Source organism: Lotus japonicus, chromosome 1 (assembly GCF_012489685.1).
Source record: "Lotus japonicus ecotype B-129 chromosome 1, LjGifu_v1.2".
NCBI classification, from domain to species: Eukaryota; Viridiplantae; Streptophyta; class Magnoliopsida; order Fabales; family Fabaceae; genus Lotus; species Lotus japonicus.
The window spans coordinates 21,884,079-21,902,458 of NC_080041.1; the positions used below are offsets into that span (position 1 = coordinate 21,884,079).

Genomic DNA, 18,380 nt, shown 5'->3' on the forward strand with positions numbered 1-18,380 from the left:
TAGCATTTAGCCACCCAATGACTATTTATAAAAAGTGGATTCGGTGTGTGATGCATTCATAGCACGAGATGATATTAGCATTTTTGTCTGAACATATTGAAAACAGGCTATCATAACATTATAGTAGTTACTAAAGTATAATTCCAAGCAAGTGTTAAACAAACTCAAGCTATAATTATTCAGCGATATACATTATACTTACAATAGACATTTGTAGCCTAATGTTTTGGGTTTGACAATGGATAAGTGACAACGACTTATGGGTAAATAAATGTAGATCAAAATGATATTTTCATGTCCAAACAACGGACTCTTCAATCAATTTGACTCAGTTTACGCCACCTCTGTCTCATTCCTCTCATCCATCTCAGTCTCATTCTGCCTCTTCAAGTGTTCACTTAACTTCAGGGAGCTTTCATGGTGAGCGAAGCTCTAATTTCAGAGGAAGAGGTAGATATGGATGTGGAGGATCAGGTCGTTGTGGCAGAGGCTCTGTTCAGTACCAAGTCTATTTTCAATCTGGACAAACTGCTGCTGTATGCTATTATCGTTTTCCTCTGGTTCTCACAATCAAGGAGGTTCTCCTTCTCAACAATTTTCCTCTGGTTCTTACTATAATGTGGTTCTCCTTCATGGAAACCATCACAACATACATCTTCTCCTTCTCCTTCTCTTTATCCAGGAGGTTCTCCTTCATGGAAACCACAGCAATCTAAACCACGTCCAAATCTGTTCAAGTCACAAGGCTCTCAGTGTCAGCCTGCAAGTTCTCAGCTGCCACAAGCTATGGTTGCTAACCTTCCATCCTCTTCTTCTGGTCCCACTTGGTACCCACAGTTTGGAGCTTCACACGATGTGACTCCTCATCTACAGAATATTCATCAATCTTAAATGGGTTAAATATGTTCTAGGTCCCTGACATATAGGGTTAAATCCAAATAAGTCCCTAGAGTTGGAGTCCCCTGTTGCAATGTTTCTAATCATGTGGTTTGTTATGCTGAGTCTAACTATGGAATAGTTTCTAGATGGAGCTTGTATAGGCTATAAATACAGCTCTCTCTTGTAATAGTTAGATAAGATGAATATACAGATTTTATTCAAAATTTCTCAGATTAGTTTCTAACATGTATATATAGCTCTACCAAGTGTTACACATGAATTTTATCTCGTCTCTCATTTCTCCTCTTTCAACACTATGTTCCCTTTACAACCCAAAAACATAATGTATAGATATATAAATAGCTGAGTAATTGACAATAAAGTGAACAATACTGTAATTGATATTGACAGGTGGACATTCAGTACAGTTGTTAACAGCACTTCTACAATTCTAGTAGCATACTTAATATCCAAAGAAAGGATTATTGAACAAATATTTTGTGTCGATGGCATTCCAATATATATAGAATGACGAATCTGTTGAGGAGAAAATTAGCTCTGTATAAAATAGTATCTCTGAGATGTTTGCTTGTAATGCCCCGACTTGTTCCGTTTTCCTAACTTGAACATATTTTGTCCTGTAGGTAGAGATTTATCCCCTTAAGATCCATTTGACAGAGACAATGTACAGAATGATGTGGGGATATTTCTTCCACGATGAAGAACGAGATTCGCAGCGACGACAGGTCAGTTTAGAATTTTGTTGTATCTCTCCTGTTTCCACAACCAAGGCTAAAATTCACAGATGTTTTAAGTTAATATTATGATTGTTTGTGCAGGAAGTTTGGAAGGTTTCAACCACCGCTGGTGCAAGGCGTGTAAAAAAAGGTTCATCAGCCCATGAACCTTCTTCCTCAAGCAGTCACTCAACAAAAGAGTCTGAGGCCTCATCCAAATCTGTCTTCTCTACAATGCTATTTCCTGCTACCAGTCAGCCTTCTGTCCGAGTTGATTCAGCCCAAGTGAGTATTTAATGAAATGTCTAGACTAATACATGGTTCTCAAGTAATAATATTAAAAGAAATGCAAATAACATATTGTTTAGCACTCTTTTCAGCACATTTTTTATTATTGGGGAAATCTCACGCCAGCCCACAACTGGAGTGAGTTGTTATTTTGTGTGGCCAGCATAGGATTTCACAAAATAATATGGAGAAAGTGTTGAAAGTAGTAGAAAACTATTAGATATCTTGTAAATAGGTAGGATATCTTGAATTAACAGAAATTATGTAGTGTAATCATTGTAAATCGAGGAAAAATGATATTATTGTACCTAGTATATATAAGACTCCCTCCGTTGTGTAGTTGAAACACACGGATCCAGTATGGATCGACTTGACAAGATCGTTCATTCCCTGATAGTCCACCGCTGAACAGAGCAGCCACACACACCACTTCTCCACCACTGCTTTCTCCTACACGCTGTCCTCCTCCGCGGTGCGTGGTGGCGTCCAGCCACGTTTCGGCCCTCTATTTTTATCAACTAGATCACTTGCAGTTGCCAAGTTGGATTGCACCATCTAGGATAATTGGGCTTCTTCCATTAAACTGTGGCTCTGGACATGACTGTGAAGACCATCTCACTCAGAAGTCTTATTCTGTGGTTGCCGCTGACAATCATCAATGGAAGAAGATTGATGACAACTTCGCAGTCTTATTAAATCAACCATTTATCCCTCCTTGAAGTAGATTTTTTCGTTCTCATGAGACTTGTGAATCTGTTTTGGAGCAGGACAAGGTACTCTACACAAATGTTGCTTAATGCTTATAGGAGTTTGCCAAAATCTGTTGAATATTATTTCCCCTTGACGATTGGGTGGCTCTATGGTAGATTATTTAGGTCGAGTTCATGGTCTCCTTCATGATTTTAATGAACTCTTTTCCCCAGCTGACACTCCTGTCAAGGAGATAGAGCAATGGCAGACCTTCTTCATGCTCCTAGCCTTATATGGTTTTCCTTCGGAGTATTCTTCTACTCGGGATCAGGTTTTGGGATCTCCTACCTTACCCACTTTGAATCATACTGGGTCTACTTTGCTGCGTGTCCCAGTAAAATCATCCACTGAAGGGCATTGTCGCATACTCCAGTTGATTCATCTGCCTTGGTCATTCAGGGTGGTGATCATGGCTGGGTTCGTAAGCCCAGAAGGACTCGTCTCAGGTGTGATCATTGTCAGAAACTTGGCACACTATTGATAGATCTTATGCCTTGCATGGCCGCCCCCCCCCCAAACTTCCCACACTGCACAAACTGGCTCCTATCTCACTCTACATATCTTGGTCCATGGATCCTTTATTCTGGATCCACTAATCACATTACTAGTAATAAATCTCTTTTACCACACTCTCTACTTCTGGTTTATTTTCATCTATCACAATGGCTAATAGCTCACAAACTCTATCTCGGGGACAATCTCCCTTCCTCACGACCAGTGAAGAGACTGCTACGAACTCTCCCCTGGAACCAACTCCTTCGTCTCCTCCAGGCTTGCCTTCTGAGATTGATCTATCAATTTCACTTTGAAAATGTATATGCTCAACCGGTAATCCCTCTCCTCATTCTGTTAATTAGGGTTATCATCGCTAGTCTCCTTTGCAACATGCTTGTATTGCATCTTTGTCTTCTGTATCTATTCATAAAACTGTAGGTGGTGTTATATCTCACCCTGGTTGGAGGCAAGCTATGCTTGATGATGTGTGATCTTCAGAATAGTGACACTAGGGAATTATTCTCTTCCTCTTGGGAAGTCTCTTGTAGGTCACCAGTGAATTTCCAGTCAAAGTTGGGCCTGATAGTCATGTTGATCGTCTCAAGGTTCGTTTGGTGGCTAAATGCTATACAAAGATGTTTGGCTTGGATTATGGTGATACTTTCTCTCCCGTGGCTAGAATGATGTTGGTCAGATTATTCATTTCTATTGCTGTTCTTCGTCACTGGCCTCTTTATCAACTTGACATCAGAAATGCTTTCGTCCATGGTGATCTTACTAAAGAAGTTTGTGTGAAGCAACCTCTTGGATCTATTTCTCAGAGAGAGTATTTTGAACTAGTCAGCCATCTTCAGAAGTCTTTATATGGATTTAGCTCTATCGTTTAGCAGTATGGTATGACTTGGAGTGAGGCTGATCACTTAGCTTTTTATCGTCACTTAGCTGATGGGTGCATTTACTTGATTGTATATGTGTATGAAATTGTCATTACGGACAATGATCATCATGGAATCACAGAAGTTGAAACGACAGAGGACATTGGTAGACTTCGTTATTAATTGGGCATAGAGGTTGCACAATCCAAACAATGAATTGTGATTTCTCCGAGGAAGTATGCTATGGATATTTTGGAGGAGCCGAGATTATTAAATGTCAAGCCAGTTGACACCCCTATGGTTCTGAATCTCCAGCTTATGCCAACTTAGCAGGAGCCACTCCTAGACCCAGAGAAATATAGGAGACTAGTTGGAAAATGGAATAACCACACTGTCACCCGTCCAGATATTTCATTTTTTGTTTGTGTGGGAAAGTCAATTCCTTAATTCTCCTTGTGAAGTGCATTGGGATGTTGCGATTCACATGCTGAAGTATATTGAAGGAACTCCAGGAAAAAGGTTTATTATATCAAGACAAGGGCCATACATAGTTGTAGGATACTCAGATGCGAGTAGGTTCACCCTCTAATAGGAGCTCCACCTCTCCTTGATGATAACTTAGTCTCCTGCAAGAGTAAGAAACAAAGTTTAGTAGCAAGATCAAGTGCTGAAGTAAAATATCGAGTGATGGCTACAACCACTTGTGAGCTTATATGACTCAAACAGTTACTTCAAGACTTGAGATTTGGGAATTTTTCCCAGAAGACACTTATTTTTTGCAATTTGGCAGCCTTATACTTTGTCCCAAATCCATTGTTCCATGAAAGGACTAAACGCATTGAGATTTTTTGTCATTTTATTAGAGAGAAGATTTTATCTGGAGATATCAGCACTAGATTCGCCAGTTCCAATTATCAGTTGGTTGATGTTTTTACTAAGCTTTTGAGAGATCCTCGAGTTGAGTATATGTAACAAGCTTGGTGCATAGGACATATATGATCCCGCTTGAGAGGGAGTGTTAGATATCTTGTAAATAGGTAGGATATCTTGTATTAATTGTAATTAGTTAGGGTAATCATTGTTAATAGGGAAACAATGAAATTATGTATTTATTGAAATACATGGATTCAGTCCAATACCTCTCTCGTTTTTCTTCTCATTTAACAGCTTTTTATTTTCTTTGTTTTTTCCAGTTTCTGTCCTAGTACATAATATTTTAAGATGCATGATAGATTTAATAGAGTTTGGTTACTTGCTTGCAGGCATCGAAAGCACAAAATGTCAGATCAAATCCTGGTACTAGTTCAACCCCTGAGTTGATGAGGACATCTTCTTTTGATAGAACGTGGGAAGAGACTGTGGCAGAATCTGTAGCTGACGAACTTGTCTTACAAAGCTTTTCTTCCCACAAAAATGGCCCATTTGGCTTCACTGAGCTTCAGGATGAAGCATTTAAGAATAAATCAAAAGATTCCAAAGGTGTCAAAGCTGGTCATTCATCTCTTGAAGAAACAAAGGTGGCTAAGTCTCTTGAAGAGAAGAAATCTAGGCCACGAAAGATAATTGAATTTCACAACATCAAAATTAGTCAGGTTTGCTGAATTGTCACATGTCATCTTTGATCACTTGTTTCAACATGGATATAATTCCTATTTCATGTAAATGGTGTATTATTTCTTTTAGGTGGAATTATTGGTTACATATGAAGGGCAAAGATTTGTTGTGAACGATCTGAAATTACTGATGGATCAATTTCATCGAGCTGAGTTTACCGGGACTTGGCGAAAACTCTTCTCGCGAGTAAAAAAGCACATCATTTGGGGAGTCCTTAAGTCTGTCGCTGGAATGCAGGTGATGAATAACCTACAGTTTCCTTTTTTCATCTCATGTTATTGTAAATCAGAATAAGTTTGTACCCCCTGGTATTTTCGTTTGTTATATGCTACTCATACCTGCCACTGCAAATTTATGATGGCATATAGTAAAACGAACTTAGTGAAGTTGTTGCTTTTGTGATTCCCTTTAAAATAGCTTTGCCAATAAAAATACTAACTGCTTCTAGTATTGTCATGGACCATTTAGGGAAGGAAATTTATAAACAAGGGTCAGAGTCAGCCCAGTGGAGCTGGTGTTCCAGAAATTGATATTAATTTTAGTGACAATGAAGGCCATGCAGGAAAACCTGATAAGTATCCACTATCTTGGCCTAAGCGTCCAAATGACGGAGCTGGTGATAAATTTGTAACATCCATGAAAGGACTATTTAATACCCAACGCCGCAAGGCCAAGGCATTTGTACTGAAGACAATGAAAGGTGGAGCAGATAGTGACATGCAAGGAGATTGGAGTGAAAATGATGCAGAAATCATTCCATTTGCTAGGCAGCTCTCAGTCGTAAAAACTAAAAAGCTTATTAAGCAGCACAGTAAGAAGTTATTCTCTAAAGGACAGAAAGGTTTGTTCCAGTGTCACTGCCATGTTATTACTTTTGGACTACTATGTTTTCAATAAGATAAGAAAATGATATCTAAACAAGAATGGAGGTAATCACTTCTAGGTCATGAGTATATTATTAAGATGAAATGAAATCCTCTTTAACAAAGGGGGGAAAAAGAGAGAGCTAGAAAGCAAGCCAAAATGGTTCCAGAGTTCAACCTAGTTTTCTAATCTATTTACTGACTAGTAATAGAAATCACTTGAAACAGCATAAACATAAAGGAAAAAGGATACATCAGAAAATACATGCATTCCTCTCTGAAACCAAAAAACTGCAAAAGAGAAGCACTACCATCGTTCCTCTCTGAAAATACATGCATTCCTCTCTATTCCTTTTTGTTGACTTGATAGTTTGAGGACTAAAGAGTTAATCTTCTACAGGTTCATCCTCTCCACAAAAAGAAGCACTACCATCATCTCCCAGAGAGATACCTATATATGACAGTGATTCTTCAAGTGGTTCCTCATCTTATGAAGCTTTTGATGAGTAAAAAATGTTCATCTGAAGGAATTCTTACTTTCAGCTGACCATGAAGCACATTTCATCTGGTTTGTAAATGACTAGGAGGGGAGATTTTGACAGCTGATCTTTCTCAATCAGAAGGTACCTTAGATAAACACTAACTGAATGACAACATGAGAGGAGGGGCACCAAAAATGGAAAGAGAACGTGGGACTCAACATTTAGACAAATGAATATTAACGTTGATTTCTATTCAGTGTATATAATCCCCAGAAACTCTTTTTTGCACTCATCTCGTCTTACATTTTGCATCCATCTTTAACCACGTTTGTTAATCTAACATGTTATACTTTTTGTCAACCTCACTCAATGGTGTTCCAGTCTCTCAGGGCATTATTGTGTCTTCAAGAGAATAAGCAACTCCTTCCAAACTCGTATATTCTCTTAGATAAACTCATTATTTGGATTCAACAGCAAGGAAACCAACTGTGCACAATCTGAGCCATATGATGAGTTATTGTAAATAAGGAAACACCTGCTTTGAACTTTTAATATGGATAAATCTTGCAAAGCACAGAATGCAATAAGATAAGTTCAATGTCCATTTAACCATTTCATCAAACAATGGTGCGCATGAAAACTAGACGGGAAATATGAAGAGAAATTAATTAAGCCATTTCAATGACGTGAATAGCAACAATAGCCATAGCCATAGATAGAGGTCTCATACTTGGTTCAACACAATGGAGACATACATAATTCACAGGACCCTATTTTCACATCAAAACGGCATCTGGTTCTGTCAATTTTAAACTAACAACATCAATTTGATGCAACTAAACACCCCCATATCTAAAGTCTAAACTACTTCCTAGCCTCCATATCGACCATCATACATGGTCCGGTGACGGCGTAGGTGGCTGAGAAAGCTCCACCTCCTCCGGTGGCACAACAACCGGCGGCTGCTGCTGGTCCCCCTGTGCTGCTGGTGTCCGCTGAGCTCGGAATGCGGCGCGGACCGCACCATAAAGAACCAATGCTAGGATCACCGCACCAATGATGACGACGAGCGGGACTATCCACCACCATGATCGGTGGCCGAAGTCGTCCCGGAGCATCATCGAGCCTAACGGTGGTGGTATGGTGGGAGGCAAGGATCCGGACGACATTAGATGATGAGAGTAGAGAGAGCAAACTGGAGAGGAGGGAGGCAAGAGCTAAGACTTGTATCAGTTGTATGAAGCAAGAGCTAGTGACCCTTTATATATATAGCAAGCCTAAGCAAGATCTAGAGACCATGGACCGGGCCACACAATTTATCACATATCACACCCAACCTTAAAATAGACAAAGTGGACACACAGAGAAATTTAAGACCCCCAAACAAAGTGGACATTCAGAAGAAAATTATGATCCTCTCAACTGTAAATATTCCCTAGCAACCTATCACACACCCTTTCTTTCAATCCTCTCTTTTCCAATTTCTATTAGCTGCCAAATATTTCCAAAATATACAAAATTAGAAATATGCATTTACTATTGGTTATATTAATAATCAATGTTCAAATTTTTATCATTGTGATGAGTTGGTGTACTGGATAGGCAACTTCCTATGGAAATGGAATTTTTACATTAATTTGAATTTAAATTCGGATTTTAAGCAAAAAGGTCATAAAGAGGGATTCTTTATGAAGGTGTGCGTGTGCCAAACGCACTGCCAGTTGAACCCCAGGATCAGTCATGTATATTCATGAACATTAATAATATAGAACGGTTTTTAACAGTTATTTCTTCAAGTGATATTTCTTTTCACCAAGAGATATTAATATCTGAGACACACATATGTACGAAATTGGACATTATTTTTGCCAATTTCTCTTCCATTTACTTTATACTAAATCATCCTCCATTTCACTAATGCATGGGTGAAGTGTGAGAATCATACTTCTGAAGGGAATTCGCCGGTTTTCTCAATTGCATCCAATATACAATAATTGGTGGGGGCGAATTGAACCTAAAGGTTAGTGCGTATGCACGCTTTGAATCTTAAAGTACTCCCGTCATCAACATCCTCATCAATCCAAATGTTGCAGCATCTCCCCAACAGATTATTTTCGAACAAGTTACACTCTCAGATCACACGTGTATATAATAATTAAGACTTGTATTATCAATTGGTGAAATAACAATTCAGATTCTCTGATTCTAGATCTACTCTGAAGTCTTAACACAAGGTATTCTACGACAAAATCATTTTAAATTCTCTAAAACATTAGATTACCTCCAAATAATATCCATCCACACATACTGTTCATGTATTACATTGATAATTATTATACAATAATTATGGTGTGTTTTTTCTTTTCTATTTCCAAGCTATTATGTTAGAATTTAATTAAGATGATAGAAGAATGAAGTTATCTCAAACTAGCGTGCTTCTATATCAAATTATTAAGAGCATGCATATTAATAATAAGAAAGCGAAAGCGTCCCCAGATCCATGAGAATCTTGATGTGAAACTGAATCCATGAGAAGCTTGATGAAAAATTGGATCCATAATAATCTGAATCCATGATGAAGTTGATGTGGAACCATATCCATGAGTGATTTGATTCAAAATAATGTCATGCATAACTCACTTCCATAAACTAACACTTCATATACGCAAAAAAAAAACTCTTAAGCGAAATCAGTCAACATACAAAGTAGTAACAACAGGAAGAGTATGAGTCGCCTATGAAGTCTCATAATCTAATATGACCTCATATGCCCAATATGCTATCTTCTAGGTACACCTACCAACCCTATCCTCTATCTATGCGACTCCTCGTCCTCAAATGGGTCCTCCTCCTTGTCATAGTCATCAATCATGATCACCTCGCAAGTCAGGTCGATAAACACGGACAACACCGTGGTCTCCTGGATGTTCCACCAGGAATTGGCTTTGAGAGAAACCAAGGTGTACCATGTACAAACTGGATGTTCCACCAGGAATCGAAAGCATATATATGTAAGAAGTTTTTATTGTAAAACTTCAGTCAATGAAGTAACTAGTGGAAAATAGTGTTCTAACAGCTAAATTTTGGGAGACTTTCTTGACGTAGAAGTGTACGAACTTGGAAATATGAGGCTTAACAACTTAAATTAGAACATGATTGATTGACATACACTAAAATGGACAGAAATTTAAGTTCTCTTAGGTACAACTTGTGAACATTTATCTACGACTCTGCAGAATTCCCTTTGAATATATCAGAAAAAGAATAAAATATGCTAAAAAAAACAATTATATTCAAACAGAGAAGCTCATCTTACCTATTAAATCGACTTCGACCTCATACCCGCCACACCTCACGTCGAAGCATCCCACCACTGCCTGAATCCACCATCATCTCCGGCAACACCTGCACTTAAATAAGCCATTCTACAATTTAACAAATTTAAATAGATACAGATCTCTCATAATGTTTTCTGGACTCAAATGTAGCCTTCTCATCCTTTAATTTTTCTTTGACACAGTCTAGTCTCTGGCTCTCTGCAGTTACTGTTTTCTACAGCAGCACATTCTGCTTTTAAACTGGCTATATATGCTATGAGATATGACATTAATGTAACGACCAGTATATTATGCATTTATCAACTCAATCAATAAGAAAAATCATACCTTCCATTAAAGAATAAGTAAAATTTTCTTTCAAAAAAAGAATAAGTAAAATTTAGTTGCAACATCATGAATTGGAAAACTCTAATAAGGCTAATTTCATTCACAGATCAATACAAATGTTGCAATTTCGATACAAAAGATTCAAGATATTATCTTGTTTTTCATTGACTTTGCTTCCTCCTCCTACCATAGAAATTAAACAGTCATAAAAAAAAAGAAACTCATAATAGAAGCAATGAACAACACCGTATTAATAAACTCAGTTCAGAAAGATAAAATATGATAAGAACAAATAGAGGAAGAAAACCGTGGAGATTGAGAACAAAACAGAAGATATGGGGTTGCAATTTACTTTGAAGCTGATCGTATTTTGAAGCTGTAACATATTCAATTTTGCATTTGAATTTTGAACTCAAATTTGAACTTGAATTGTAGGTCATGGATATTTTTGGCTGATCCTAATTTGCGCAACAAAAATAATGCAAATTAAAACCATATGCTTCTTTTCGAAGCTGCTGCTAGACTTCCCTTCTTTCAAGTACCAATCATGAATTTTACTATCCTGCATTCATAGATAATCTCTAATAATTATACCTCTTACTGTGAAATGTTGGCCAATATGCTTTTTATTTCAAAAAAAATGCTTCTTTTGAGTTTTAATTTGTTTGTACGGTTAATTGAAAAAAAATCATATATATATATTTCACGTTCAAAAAAATTATATAGTATAGTATACGTTCATCAATTTTTTTGATTGTGATACATTCATCAATCTAAAAAAGAATTATTAAAAACTGCTTCTTTTTAGTTTAAAAAAAAAATTATGCTTCATTTTGATTTTTTTTAACCATTAATTGCAAAAGAAAATTAATTTGATTGTCATATCACTCAAAGATAGTATCAATTGACGGCAAAATGAGATTAATGTCAAAATGGTGATTTTCCACATAAGGGATCTTTTGTTAGAATATTCCTAATTAAACATAATTTATTTTTTAAATTTATTTATTATTTATTTATTGAGTCATCAAAATGGACAAATGAAAATGCATTAATATGGACCAATCAAATTCAGACATTTGGAAATTTAATGTAACAACAATATAAGAAAAAAACATGTGGCGTTTATGAAGCAATATGACCCACTTTGGTGGATGGACCTTATATATTATTAAGATGAACACGCAAATCTTGATAAGTCAAGAAGTACAAGATCCGTGTGGGTGGCATCTGACCCGTTTTCTTCGGTAGAATTCAAACCCAAACCCAATTGAGTTGAGTGAGTTTCTCGTTGAGGTTCCGGCTTTGGGTGGAGAAATTTGAGGGTGGTTCTACAGAATGTCAAACCATTATTTTTAGTTATATAAGTATTTAAAAAATTATGAAAAGCACTAAATGATATTACAAAAAATTTATATTAGTTTCAACATTAAAATATTATTTCTCGTGAAAGTTTTTTACGGTGTAATTTAAACTTAAATAATTGTGAAAAAAAATTATATATGTATATATATATTATTATTATTATCCTTTCATGTAAAATAATTTATCTCATGAGCGCTTTTTACTGTATAATTTCTAGTCCACGTACGATATAATTTTACTATCAAATTTTCATACTTCAATTTTAAATTTATGTTATCTTAATTATTAAAAATTATGGAAAAATGTATTTAAATGATATGAAAATTTTGTTTTCTATCAGTTCTAACATGATATATAGTATTTTCATGTATAAATTTCCCGTGGGAGTTTTCATCATTTAATGTATACAAAATTAAAAGTGGACTATATAATTATGTAATACATTTTTAACATGAAATTATATTTTAAATTAGGGGAATTTTAATAAAATTTATATTTTTATTAGTTCTTAAATGAAAGTATTTTCATGTAAACTTTTCCTTCATGCGGGAGCTTTACCATGTAATTTAAACATCCATAAATATAAACTATACTAGTACTTTTTTGAAGTCATTCTTAACTAAAAAATTTATCAGTTTGTATTATTTTTTATTATATTTATAATTTTCAATTAATTTTTACTTTTTTAAAAAAAAATTAGTTGTTTTTTTTTTAACTTTTCTTTGTTTTTTTTTCCTTACAGACAAAACAAAATATAGTACCATGTAAATAATACAATTTCACGTTAAAAAAATGTACATAGTACAATTTTTAGCTATATAAAGTACCATAGAAATATATCATTGTGAGTTAAAAAAAAACATGAAAATTCTTTCGTGATAAAAATAACACATGTTTAGTCAAATGGTTGCATATAGCAGCAACTATTATTTTCCGATGTACCAAAAAAAATATAGCAACAACTATTGCATATTGGTGTGCACATTTGGAAGCTCATTTGTCTTTCATCTTCTGCAAAGAAAGAAAGTCTGTTTGTAGATTATTAACTTTGCTTGTCAAGGCAACCTTGCCCTGAAGCCTCATTCCCTTTTTCAAGAAGTTATTCTTGTAAAGTGGATATATAACTTTGAATTCAACCCTCTCTTCTAAGATCAGCCTATTATCCCTAGAGTAACTTTTATTCGTTGAGCGACGACCTTTCCACTCGGCACCGTCGGATCACTAAGGCTGACTTTTGTCCTTGCTCGACAGGTGGGTCTAAATCCCAATTTTTCCTCTATCGAGTCATTGTTCTCATGGTCTTTAACTCTTATTTTCTCTCCAACTTCACTCTTCTCGATGGATTGAGGTAATGTAAATTTTTAGAGTATTATTTACCAATGTAGTATAATATTTTTACTCACCAATTTCGTGAAAGACGTCATTGAAGTTTTAAAGTAAGAGAATTTTTCATGTGTCTCACCAATATCTCTACAGTGACACGCTCATGTAATTCAATTACAACATATAAATAATAAATTGCATAAGTGAAGCAATTCAAACTTTACCCAAATAGCCTGTTGGCGTTTAATCTATATATGTTTAATTTAAAAAAAAAATACTTTATGTAAATTCAAGGAATTTAAATGATTCAATTGAATTGTGTAGAATTTTAGATGTCTTCGTAGGAGTGTGTTTGGATTCAGCTGAGAAAAATCTAAGTGAGAAAAATAAAATAAAAATTAAGAAAAGAAGATATAATAAAGCATTGTCAATTTACTTGTTGTCATTGATCATGGAAACATTACAATTTATACTAAACTAGTGCTCTCTAGATTTAATGGTGTCATGAGAGATATAATATTCTAGGCTTCTAACATTTAATACAATGTGAAATTGATAAACTAGAATTATTAAAACTGCCAAAATGTCCCAATAAGATAGCTCAAGTGGTAGGAGCTGGGGACATATGAATTGGGTAGGGGGAGGTCCAGAGATCGATTCCTGGCGGGTGCGATTTATCTTTCCGATGTAAAAAAAAAACTGCCAAAATGCATGTAGCCCAATATCTTAAACCCCAATAGGATTGAGCCATCTATAATACTATCCACTAGATGAGGAAGTATTTAGGAAGTGTTCGACCAAAGACAAAGATGAGAAAGTGGGCTAACCAAACAATGATTAAGATCCATGAAATAGCATGATCCATTGGCAAGGAAGTGATCCATAGAGGAAATGCCTTGGCTCATTCCAAGTAGTACCAATGCACTGCTTCCAACATTGATTTTAATATAGTGTATCACTGGTCAATTTAATGCCTTGGCTCAGCGGTTGAGTTCTCCTCAACCTTGCATGACATGGGTTCGAACCCAACCTCAATATTTTTGAAGTAATATTTTGCAAAAGGTTCATTTTTTATTTGCTTTTTTTATTACAAGAAAAAGGCCAAGGCCAAATACAATACACGGGGATAGAGGCCCAAAGAAAGCATGCATTTTTTATAAAATGATATGTATTTATCCAATGTTTGGTGTGTTTAACATTCTCCTCCTTTTTTTTTCAATACTTTCATATTTAGGTGTAGAAATTCTAAAACCCATTTTCTCTACAAATTTTTAAATATATTTGAGACTTCATGCACATTAATTTACTTATAATTACTTAGTAACTTATATACTATTAATTAGTGCAAGAATCAAAACAATCACAATGACATATTTTTTCTTGCATAGAAAAATGAGTGTAGGAAATATAATAGTCTTAAAATTTTTTCCAACATTATTGATATAATCTATAGTAAATTTTCAATGAGTATATGAGTTAGTTTAATCATTATTTTTTTTTGCATATATGTGTTCATTTCTAATTAAATATTTTAATTTATGTTTCAAATATTATTTTGGCTCCCTCGTATTATTTTTCATTGTTCAGCCAGACAATTTTGCAGGTATCGGCTTCATAGCTCGGGATCGCAATGGCGAGGTTCTTGCGGCAGCTACTTCAGACCCTGTAACAGTTCTGACTCTTGTTCTGGCTGAAGCCATTTGCTTTAGATGGACGCTTCCGCTTGCAACTACCCTTTGCTTCTAGCGTCCTGTTTTTGAGTCTGACAGTTTTCTCCTTTAGTTATGAAGCCTGGAAGCGTTGTGGGGAGGCAAACTCTTATCTCTCTTCAATGCTTAATGCTTGTTATTTATTTCTTCCAAACATTGATATTTTTAATCTTTTTTTGGTTTGTAGGACTTGTAATGGTGTTGCTGACACCTTAGCTAAGCTATCTTTATGCTTTGGTTCCTTTGTTTAGATTGAAGAGTTTCCTCCGGAAGTATCCTCTTTAATCCAACTTGATGTATCGACTTCAGAGACAACTATTTCTTCTTAATGCATGAGGATCAAGTTCAAAAAGAAAAGTTGAATAAAATTTTGACTTTGGTAGTGATGTCCCTGACCACAAAAGTATTATTTTTTACCTCTGAGGGATCAAACCCCAGCCAGAAGCCTAGGCGAAATCCCTTAAGGAAATGAACATTCACCACTTGTGTCACCCCTTATGATTACTTTAGGTTGTTTGTTCCCATTTAAAAAACAAGTGCTTCTATAATTAAATAAAAAAATTAAACTACAGCGGTCCCCTCAAAGTTTGTCAATATAACGCCTAACTTCATTCTTAGCAAAAACTAGTATTCTTTACCCGTGCGATGCACGAGGATATTCATTTTGTTGTTTGTGTGATATATGTATTATTTTATTAAAGATAATTTTTGGAATAAAAGAAAAAAATTATTTTAGATATATGAAATTATAAATTTTTAAGTTTTCCTTTTCGTAACGAATGTATTTGTTTTTTTGTTGACGCGCAATTATTTTATTTATTTGTGTTTATTTTGTATTTGTTTATCTTAATGGTACGTTGTTTAATTTTTTCATGTAACAATTTAGTAGTTTTTTAAAAAGAGTAGAGCTAATAATACACATTGAGAAAAAAAATTTGGCAAGGAGAATAATTACATTAGGAATAAAACATAGAATAATGATGGCTCTGACGAATTTCCTCAAGTAAAAGAAAATAAATACTAGTTAGTTTAATGAGTTTTTTTTATATAATTAATTATTTTAATTGAAAATTCTTATACAATAAAGTAAAACATAACATAATACTCATATGAGTATAGTTTGATTAAATAGATTTAAATATTTTATTTTTTTATATAAAGTCCTTATCTGTTAACCCCAACTGGTCGAACGCATCACCGTAAATAATATCTGCAGAACTTCTCTGGTCCAAAAGTACTCTTCGCACATTAAAGCTATTGATCCTTACCATCACTACCACAGGATCATCCTTATGTGTCTTGATCCCCTCGAAGCCTGCTGATGATATCACTATGTCTGGGTGCTGAAAACCGAATGGGGTCGCATATTCTCGTACTGATGTTACCGCCCTTACATGCCGCCGTCTCGCTGAAGATGTGTCGCCGCCTCCACCGGAACCCCCTGCAATTGTATTTATCGTCCCAACCAACGGTTCAAGATCTTTGTTGAAGGTTTCTCCAGCTCCTTTCGTCCTTGTCGTCAAGGTTTCCTTCTTGTCCGTTGTTTGGCGTTCGCCGGCGGCCATCCCGCCTGAGCTTGCCCTGTTGGCCCTTGCCCGGTCCGTGGTAAGTCATTTGCGATCGTCCCGCCCTGATCAGTCTCCCGATCTCGCCTTTCAGCGTGAAACAGTCACTGGTGTCGTGTCCCACCGAGCGATGATACTCGCACCATTTAGCTCTACCTACCGCCTCCCGCCGCTGACTAATTTCCTCTCTGCTTCCTTCAACCGCATGTGTCGCCTTTACCTCCTGGAGCAGCTTCGTCAATTCCGCACTCGGGTCTCTTTCTGGCCCTTCACGCCGGCGAGGGCCGGTTGGCCGCCATGGGCGGCGACGTTCGAGGTTTTCTTTCTTCGAATAAAGTTACCCCTCTACAAATTTATCCGTTCGCTTGACCTTCCTATCCTTCCGCGTACTACTCTCTCCCTTTTTCCATCCTTGTTTTCTTGTCGGTGACACGTCCCTTTGCCCGCCAACCTTTTCCGCCTTCGCACGCTTCCTCTTAAACGCGTCGTCCTCCTCATCCAGGATGTAGGTATTCGCCCGGGCGCGAACTTCCGTCATCGAGCGAGCTAGTTTCCTACTCAACTTGCTGTTCAACTTTCCTGGCAACATTCCATTTTTGAAAGCGCGCGCGCAGGCCTGGGCTCCGACTCCTCGATCTTCACAGACGCAGCACTGTACCGCGTCACATATTTCTTCAAGGTTTCTCGCTCCCACTGACAAACATTGCACAAATCGTCGATTGTAACCTTCTTGATCTTGCTTGCAGAGAACTGGACGAGGAACTTTGACGAGAAATCACGGAATTTCGCTATGGATCCCCGAGGCAACATCGTGAACCAAGCCATCGCTGTGCCTTTGAACGTGGATGAGAACATCCTGCACTTCATCGCATCGGAAGCTGCGCTTATCACCATCTTCGTATTGAATTAAAGCAAATGGTCCTTTGGATCAGTTCTCCCATTGTACGCTTCCAAAACAAGGTTATTCATGTTGTCTAGGATGGCCATTTCCCTCACCGCCGCTGAGAACGGCTCGAACTCCGCGACGGCCTATGCTTTCCGCTCTCCTTCTTCTTGCTCCTTGAGGCGATAGTACTCTAACTGTTCCTACAAGTAATCGTTCTGCTGCCGTATGTCATCAACATTGCGAATTAGGCATCTCCAATCTTGGCCAGTGATCGGAGCCTGAGGTAGCGGCGTTCCGCCTCCTGAGACCTTCGGGGATCCCTGTCGCTCAGATGAGGGCGGCAGAGAAGGTAGCAGAGGCGGAGGAGGAGTCGGTTGCTCAGGTTGCTCGCGACGAACCTCTTCCCGGCGCGGCCTTCCTCTTACACGACGCGGTGGCGAACCGCGCCTCTGCTCCAGCTCTCTGTCGGCCGTCGATGACGTGTCTCCATCAAATTCCAATCACAAACCGGGAATTCAGCCGGAAATACGAAAATCAAAGAATATTCCACAGAAAATCAAACTTCTCTCAACGAAATCACAATCCACGTAGTCCGGGAATCGAAATCTACCGATCCCCACAGACGGCGCCAAATGTTCTATCCAAGAATATAGAGATGAAGTACGGTACCTAGAGTGAAGGGATTGCAATGTGAGAATTCAGAGAGAGAGAGTGTGTAACCGCTTAGAGAGAGAATGTAACTGAATTTCAAGTTTTTTATTTCTAAAATGAGGTAAGAGTCCTTTACAATGGGTAACCGCCCCTACTTATAAGATTGGGGCTGGGCCTAGTGTCCCTAACCGTCCGTAGTGGGCCAGTTGGGCCTCTCGGGGGAGGTCCAACTC

The 18,380-nt window shown here is 37.1% G+C and overlaps 1 protein-coding gene across 7 annotated transcripts in view; it reads left to right on the plus strand.

Moving 5' to 3' along the window:
* Positions 1–7,376, plus strand: part of LOC130734130 (protein SABRE-like) — a 34,616-nt gene extending 27,240 nt beyond the window's left edge. For 5 of the 7 annotated variants that reach the window (XM_057586441.1, XM_057586443.1, XM_057586446.1 and 2 more), the window contains 6 exons: positions 1,524–1,625; positions 1,719–1,901; positions 5,287–5,616; positions 5,708–5,875; positions 6,107–6,479; positions 6,902–7,376. In XM_057586441.1, the coding sequence (XP_057442424.1) occupies positions 1,524–1,625; positions 1,719–1,901; positions 5,287–5,616; positions 5,708–5,875; positions 6,107–6,479; positions 6,902–7,011 (1,266 nt within the window). In that variant the 3' untranslated portion in view covers positions 7,012–7,376. Of the gene's footprint in view, positions 1–1,523; positions 1,626–1,718; positions 1,902–5,286; positions 5,617–5,707; positions 5,876–6,106; positions 6,480–6,901 lie in introns of those variants that run through there. The other 2 variants (XR_009017764.1, XR_009017763.1) reach the window with 2 other exon arrangements.
* The last annotated feature ends 11,004 nt before the right edge of the window (positions 7,377–18,380 follow it).